This window comes from Myotis myotis, unplaced genomic scaffold (genome assembly GCF_014108235.1).
Source record: "Myotis myotis isolate mMyoMyo1 unplaced genomic scaffold, mMyoMyo1.p scaffold_m19_p_14, whole genome shotgun sequence".
NCBI classification, from domain to species: Eukaryota; Metazoa; Chordata; class Mammalia; order Chiroptera; family Vespertilionidae; genus Myotis; species Myotis myotis.
The window spans coordinates 11,093,302-11,101,064 of NW_023416318.1; the positions used below are offsets into that span (position 1 = coordinate 11,093,302).

Sequence of the window (7,763 nt, forward strand, 5' to 3'; positions counted from 1 at the left end):
GGCGGGGGGGGGGGGCGGGAGTGGTGTACTGCAGAGGTTGCAGTTGGAGGCAAATTTCATCTCTGCTGCAGCCTTGTCCTTGTTCCTTTGATGGCTGGATTCTGCCTCTGTCCCTGCTCTTAAATAAATCCTTCAGGAAGAAGCAAAAGGGGGTGGGGAGGATGGGCGAGACAAAGAATGGAGAGGAAAGGGGGAGAGAGGAGAGGCAGGGAGAAAGAAAGGCTGAGAGATGCTGTGTTCCTGCATCTCCATGGCCCCAGGAAGAGGGATGTGGAACTGCTCCCTGCTCTCTGTCAGGAGTCGCCATGGAGACTGAGTGCTGGCCTCTTCATGATTAATACTCAGAGGCAGCTGTCTTCTTGGAGTCTTTTTAAAAATACATACACTATTATTTAAACACAATGATATTTAGAGCAGAAAGATCAAGGTGGGGAGGGGGAGGAGCATTAGCATTACCAGAACGATGACAGGGGCTGGGCCCTTCCCCACCTCCCTCCCTGGATCAAGAGTTTCCAGTCTCATCCACTGTGGCATCAGCATCTGAAGGGCCCTCGCAGCGCCTGGCACGGGGCTGTGCTCAATGAACACTTGATGAATGAATTTGTTCATTCATTAATTCATTCACTAATTGCCTGTTCAATGCTTATCTAGAAAGCAAACTCTCGTGCTCGCTTCGGCAACACGTACTAGTATACTAAAAAATAAATAAAATGGAACAATACAGAGAAGGTTAGCATGGCCCCGAGCAAGGATGATACGCAATTCATGAAACGTTCCATTAAAAAAAAAAAAAAATGAAAGAGAGTAAACTCTCACCCTAGTCAGTTTGGCTCAGTGGATAGAGTGTTGGCCCTCAGATTGATGGGTTGTGGGTTCGATTCCGATCAAGGGCACGTACCTTGGCTGCAGGCTTGATCTTGCCCAATTGAAGTATGTCTGACATTGATGTTTCTCTCTCTTCTCCTCCCTTCCACTCTCTCTAAAAATCAATGGGAAAATGTCTTTAGGTGAGAATTAACAACAAAAGTAAACTCTACTTCACCTTTTTCTATGGAAATTAGAAATTTCCTCTCATACCCTCCCCTCAAGGCCACACACACACCACCAACAACAAAGACAACACCAACAACTTTCACCCTGGCTTCCAGGGACCTTGTATGCATTCTCAGCACGTGTCTGATATGACCACAGCATTGCTAGCCAAGGCAGTCATTCCAGGGAATTCTTGCAGGGATGGGCACAACCAGATCAAGTTTCCACATCATACCCTATTTGAAAAGCTAGAGGGGCTCCTTCATCTAAAGTCATTCTAGAGTGAATCCTTTTGTAAAATGAATTCTTTCCCTAAGTTATCTTGTGAAGTAGACTAGTCTGGGCTTAACTCTCAGTCCTACCATTAATAGAAGTGTGGCCATGAGCATGTTATTTACTAGTAACTTTTCCAAGTCTATTTCTTCATCTGTAAAATGGGTCTCCAATTCCTTCCTCCATAGAGCTTTTGTGATGATGAAATATGTTAGTAAAGTGCTCAATGTATATGATCTCCCTTTTTTTCATTCTGTGAATTTGTGTTTGATATTTGAAGTGTGAATTAATGTGGAGCTTATAGGTCTATGCTCCTATCTCTTCCATCCTCTTCCAATGATCTTTATTCTATCTGGGTCCAGAATCTCTTTTTTAAGCCATTAAAATCAGGGGGGCCCGAACCGGTTTGGCTCAGTGGATAGAGCGCTGGCCTGCGGACTGAAAGGTCCCAGCTTCGATTCTGGTCAAGGGCATGTACCTTGGTTGCGGGCACATCCCCAGTAGGGAGTGTGCAGGAGGCAATTGAATCGATGTTTCTCTCTCATCGATGTTTCTAACTCTCTATTCCTCCCCTTTCCTCTCTGTAAAAAAATCAATAAAATATATTTTTAAAAATAAAAATAAAATCAGGGGGAAAGGATGGAGAGGAGCTGTGCTGGGAAGGACTACAAAATGTCCATTCCCCCTTTATATTTCCTCCTCCTCCGCGAGGAACCAAATGCAGATGCAACTGCCCTTCACAGGTAACCATCCGTGTATCAGAGTGTGTGTTTGTGTGTCCACTGAGAGTGGCTGGCCCACACCCAGACCACAAGCTGTGTTCTTCATCTCCTCTCCTACTCAATTCTCCCTTCCCAGCTCTGCAGTTAGGCCTGACCTCTAACAAGATAAAATAGGGGAGTTGGACCCTTGTCTAACGCAGGCCTAGCCCAAGGGCCTTTGGCAGAGAGCAGCAATGGCCTGGGATTTGCCAAAAGAGTAGGGAAATTATCCATGACTAAGAAGCAGGAGGAATGCTGTGGCAGAGGGAAGAACAACAGAAGGGACAGGGAACCTGGGGCTGGCCAATCTGGCCTGACGGGGAAACCTGGGGAGCCCTGGACACCTGCCTAGCCAAATCCCTCTGCTCCGCCTGCCTCCTAAGCAGCAAAGTGCCAGAATGGATTTGAGACATGTGTGCCCTGCGTGTCTGGTGTGGGCTTGCCTGGTCTTGGCAATGCATTTGGATTAGGATCAAAATCAGGTCTGAAGTAGAGTTTAAAATAAATAGTGCTCTGTGTGTCCAATCCTTACAGACATGTGCTGGGTTTCTGCATTTCCTACATACAAACACACGTACTGCTAACATAGAACTGATCTGTGGCATTCATTAGAACACGCTGCATGTGCACAGCTGAGAAAACCTTTGTATGATTTCCAAACTCAAGAAGAAAATCAATGCTAGTGTGTTCACAGGTGTATTGCAGGTGATCATGTGATGACATATTCCAAGAACACACTTGTAGGGTCCTTGTGGGTTGGGGTAAGTGGCAGCAGGGAATGGAGATGGGTGTCTGGGTCCTGGTCGAATAAAAACCAAAATCTACCTTCTGGCCCATAGTAGACACGTAAGGAATTAATACTGAATGAATGACCATTGAGAAATTGAGTGAATGAATGTTTGGATAATGGACATAGGGTGAAAGGCCTGAGAATTTGGTGAGGTTTGGGTACTCTTGGAGAGTATCAGTCAGCAAGGGAGACTGGGATATACACTGCTGGTTATGCTGTAGCCCATCACCCTTGAATGACTTTGTTCTCATTCCTAGGAAAGTAGAGAGGGAGGAGGGAACCCCAGGCCTGCCCTCCCCACCTTCCAGCACCCAGAGCTCAAAGTAGTGGTGCTCTTGGTAAAGAAAATATGCTATCCCATGTACTCATTTGATCTGCTAAGTTGTCCCAGAAAGAAGTTAAGTAAGCTATAACACAAAATAAATTTTTAAACAATTATTTTAAGATGAGAATATAAGACAGAGGGGAACCACAGCAGGATGAGATCAGGAGAGTAGGCAGGTGTCTTTGTGGGAATTGACTGATATGCAGCCAAGATTCACAACCTCCTTAAGGTTAGGGAGGTTGTTTTGTGTCTTTTCCTGGTGTCTCTCTCTCTCTTTCTCTCTTTCTCTCTCTCTCTCTCTCTCTCTCTCTCTCTCTCTCTCTCTCTCTCTCTCTCTCTCTTTCTCTCGCTTTTCGAAGGAGCCCAATTACTCCAGGTACAGATTCTAGGGAAATATATCCTGTCAATCCTCTGTGTGTTGCTGGGAACAACATCCCTAAAGTACGACATTTATATGGAGGCAGAAAAAAAGTTCTACAGAATTATCTCATTACCCTGTAGGTGAAGGAAGAGTGAGCAGGAATTGGCCTTACTTCTCTGGAGGACAATTCGCCAGGTGTCCATCAAAATTTTACATACCATTTGACCAAAATTTACACTCATTGGAATTTATCCCACAGATCTATTCACGTGTGTATAGTCAAGGATACTGACTACAACAATGCTGGTAAAAGCAAAACGTTGGAAACTTCCTGTATGACCATGGATAGCAGACAAATTGATCTCCTTTACAAAGGAGCATTATATAGCCTTAGAAGACGTTTAATAGAGACTTTTAATTTTCAATTAAAAACATATCCTTGGGTACTAACTGACCTTTTCTCTCATCATTAGCAAGTAGTATGGTCCTTTACAATTTAAATAAGTTATTTTTCCTAGAATAAACTAAGACAACTATTACGGAAATTAAAAACACAGGTGTGAGAAAATAACGAATAACTGGTTTACTGAGTACCCCAGTGCCTAGAACTTAATATGCTTTTAACCCAACTACTCTTTATAGCAAATATATGAAGTAGACACGTATAAGTATCTGCATTCAACAGGTGAGGAAACCGACGCTCACGAAGATTGACACAGCTGGTAAGTGGCAGAGGGCGAATTCGAACCCCAAACCGTGGAACCCTGAACCCACGCGTCCTTTCCTCGCCGTCCTTCGGCCTCTGCCTCCAGGCGGGAAGCGCACTTACTGGACGTCGGCCCCCACGCGGTGCAGCGCCCAGCCAGGCGCACCCGCGGCCCCTGCGCGCACGGGGCTCCGCGCGCAGGGAGCGCGCGCGCACGCAGCGGCGAGGGCCCCGCGGCTGTGGCGGCGACGACGTCACAGCCGAGCTTTCCTTTTCGGGAGTCCCCGGCAAACATCCTGTGTCCATGTTTGGGCATTTACGTCACGGCGGCAGGGCCGGGGCCTCCCGAAATGGCAGTGGCCCCGGGAGTCGGAAGCCCTGTGCCAGCGCCGCCGCTGCTATATAAGTGGGGGGGCCGCGGGTTGGGGGAGCCCGGTTGCGCTTTGAAGAGGCGAGGAGCAGCCGCTCGTGGCCGGTCCCAACGAGCAGAGGCGCCACGGTCTCCCGACCCCTTTTCCAGAGGTGAGCGCCGGGAGCCAGGAGCCCGGGCACCTGAGTCTGCGAGGCGCGGGGCGCCCCGACTGCCTGCCTCCCCGCCATCCGCGCGCCCCCAAGCTCAGCGGGCGAGGCCCCGGTCCCCCGCAGCAGCCGCCGCGCCATGCTCCACCTTAACGAGTTTTCTGGCCCCGACACGCTTCTGGTCAAGTCCGCCGACGACGGCTGTTGTTCGGAACCCAGCACCGAATTGCCTCGGCTGCCCGTCAGGGACGCGGCCGCTGGCTACCCCGGAGGTAAGAAGCGCGGCTGGGGGTGCTCAGACGGCGGCGCAGCGCGGGGGCGCACGGTGCCTGAGACAGGCCGGGATTGGGATGCAGGAGGTGTGGGGGTAGCGGTCGTAGGAAGCTCGGGGGTCTTGGGCCGCGCTCCGCCATTGCCACCCCACCGGGCCGTCAGCGCCTCCGCAGGAAATTGTGCGTGTATCAAGGTGTCCTTTTTGCCTGTGCACGTGTATTTTGGATGTGCATGTTTTTGTGTGCGTCTTGGAGCGTATGGCTGCTCCAAATGGGTTAGAATGTGCAAAAAGGCACTTTATGTGTATCGGTGGGCACCCAGGGATCCTTGGGTAGGGGCCGCGGCCCGAGGCGCGCCCTTTCCTGTGCCTGGAGTTGATTCCTGCTCCTTCCTCAGCAGGCGACTTCTTGAGCTGGGCTTTGAGCAGCTGCAGCGCCGGGGGGGATTTAGCCGACTCCTGCTTCCTGGAGGGGCCTGCGCCCACACCCCCTCCCAGCCTCAGCTACAGCGGTAGCTTCTTCATCCAGGCAGTGCCCGAACACCCGCACGACCCGGAGTCACTCTTCAACCTCATGTCGGGCATCCTGGGCCTGGCACCTTTCCCCGGCCCGGAGGTGGCAGCATCCCGGTCTCCGCTGGACGCTTTTCCCTCGGTTCCCGACGCCTTTCTGGCGGGTCCACCGGACCTTTACTCCCCGGATGTGGGCGCTGCCGCCTTCACAGAGGCGTTCTGGGAGGCCTCACCCTCGGCCGGCACCCCTTCGCAGTGCCTGTATGAGCCTCAGCTCTCCCCACCAGACGTCAAGCCAGGCCGCCGGGCCCCTCCGGCCTCTCCAGCGCTGGACACTGCCTCGGCCTTCAAAGGTCCCTATGCTCCCTGGGAGCTGCTTTCAGCCGGGGCCCCAGGGAGCTGTGGGTCACAGGGAGGCTACCAGGCGCCCTCCGAGGCCCGTTTCCCCCCGATGGGGACCAAGATTGAAGACCTGCTGTCCATCAGTTGCCCCGCGGAGCTGCCGATCGACTCGGCCAACAGACCCTACCCGACGGGGGCCTACGACGCTTTCCCGCTGGCTTTGGGGAACTTGGGGGAGGCGGCCGAGGGCCTCCCGGGGCTCCTGACCCCTCCTAGCGGGGAGGGAGGGAGTAGTGGCGACGGCGGGGAGTTTCAGGCCGGTGCGCAGCCTCAGCTTTCCCCGCTGGGCCTCCGCAGCGCTGCGGCGGACTTCCCGAAACCCCTGGTGGTGGACATCCCTGGGGGCAGCGGCGTGCCCGAGCCTCCGGGGCCGCCGGCCCCTTTCTCCCCGGTTAAGGCGCGGCGCAAGGGGCGCCGGGGCGGCAAGTGCAGCGCGCGCTGCTTCTGCCCGCGGCCGCACGCCAAGGCCTTCGCTTGCCCGGTGGAGAGCTGTGTGCGCAGCTTTGCGCGTTCCGACGAGCTCAACCGCCACCTGCGCATCCACACGGGCCACAAGCCCTTCCAGTGCCGCATCTGCCTCCGCAACTTCAGCCGCAGCGACCACCTGACCACACACGTGCGCACCCACACGGGCGAGAAGCCCTTCGCCTGCGACGTGTGCGGCCGCCGCTTCGCGCGCAGTGATGAGAAGAAGCGGCACAGCAAGGTGCACCTCAAGCAGAAGGCGCGGGCAGAGGAGCGGCTCAAGGGCCTTGGCTTTTACTCGCTGGGCCTCTCCTTCGCCGCCCTGTGAGCGAGAAGTAAGTTTGTAGATGGGGGCGCCCCCGCGCCGCGCGCCGAGGAAGACCCAGCCCGCCCCTTTCCCGGCACGCCCCGGGGAGGCCTCCGATCCGGTTCGAAGCGCCCGCCACTCGCGCCCCGTTTAGCACCGGCTCCGGGGACAGCTCCCGCCGTCCAGGATCGCCTCCTCCTCGTCTGCAGCGCTTGGGGGAAGTCATTTCCTTGGGACTCAAGGGTGTTTTGTACCTGGCGCACGCCCCACGCCGTCCCATAATCACCCGCCCCCCGCCTTCGTGGTCCCCCCAAAGACAGGCTGGGGCAGCGCCGAGCCGGTCTCGAGCGGTATTTTGTACAGTAATGTTTCCAGCAGCAATTGGATGTAACGTTTTGCTTTGGGGCTATTTCCTGTTTGTTGTTCATTTTTGTAAAGCAGACGCTACGCTCAAGCAGTGCGCAAAACTGTTTATTTTTGCAATTAAAAGCATTGTGCTAAAAGCTTACTTTATCTGCCATCCAAGCTCCTGACCCTTCCTCCCAACCCCTTCCTCACCCCTGAACCCCTCCAGAAAATGTGACTCCTTGCATTCATGGAGTCATTGTGGCACATAGTAGGCATTCAATAAATATGTACTGAATTAACAAATGAATTTAATCACAGCTAGCCTAAGGGCTCAAGGGGTTTCTGAAAATTGTGCATATATTATCCTCCTTAATCCTGAGTGCAGCAGTCATATACATACTCCATTTCAAAGATTCAGGAAGCAACCTACATAAACTTTCTGGGTAACCCAGCTAGGAACAGTCAGGGTCAAACCCAGATCTGTCTGGCTGCAAAATCAATGCTTTTTTTCCAACCCCAGAATGGCAGAACCTCAGCTTAATAGCATTGTTTGAAAGGCTTCCTCCCAAGAGGTGAAATAGGTTCTGTAACTAGAGGGAGCCCCAGGCAGTAGCAACAGCAGCAGAAGATGGCCGCATTTCAGTGCTGTGTGTGTGAACACCCAGTGTGTTGGGTGTCACAGTCTCCAGC

The 7,763-nt window shown here is 53.0% G+C and overlaps 1 protein-coding gene and 1 pseudogene across 2 annotated transcripts; both read left to right on the forward strand.

Annotated features, from left to right (window-relative positions):
* The first annotated feature begins 685 nt into the window (after positions 1 to 685).
* On the forward strand, positions 686 to 785 carry LOC118669523 (annotated as a pseudogene).
* A 3,850-nt stretch (positions 786 to 4,635) lies between these two features.
* EGR4 (early growth response 4) lies at positions 4,636 to 7,233 on the forward strand. 2 transcript variants are annotated; one of them, XM_036334117.1, is made up of 2 exons: positions 4,636 to 5,039; positions 5,437 to 7,233. In XM_036334117.1, exons 1-2 carry the CDS (start codon positions 4,907 to 4,909, stop codon positions 6,744 to 6,746), a joined length of 1,443 nt encoding a protein of 480 aa, XP_036190010.1. In that variant the 5' UTR covers positions 4,636 to 4,906; the 3' UTR covers positions 6,747 to 7,233. The 2 variants fall into 2 exon arrangements, with proteins under 2 accessions (XP_036190010.1, XP_036190011.1); XM_036334118.1 differs by having other exon boundaries at positions 4,706 to 5,039; positions 5,440 to 7,233.
* Positions 7,234 to 7,763: the final 530 nt, after the last annotated feature.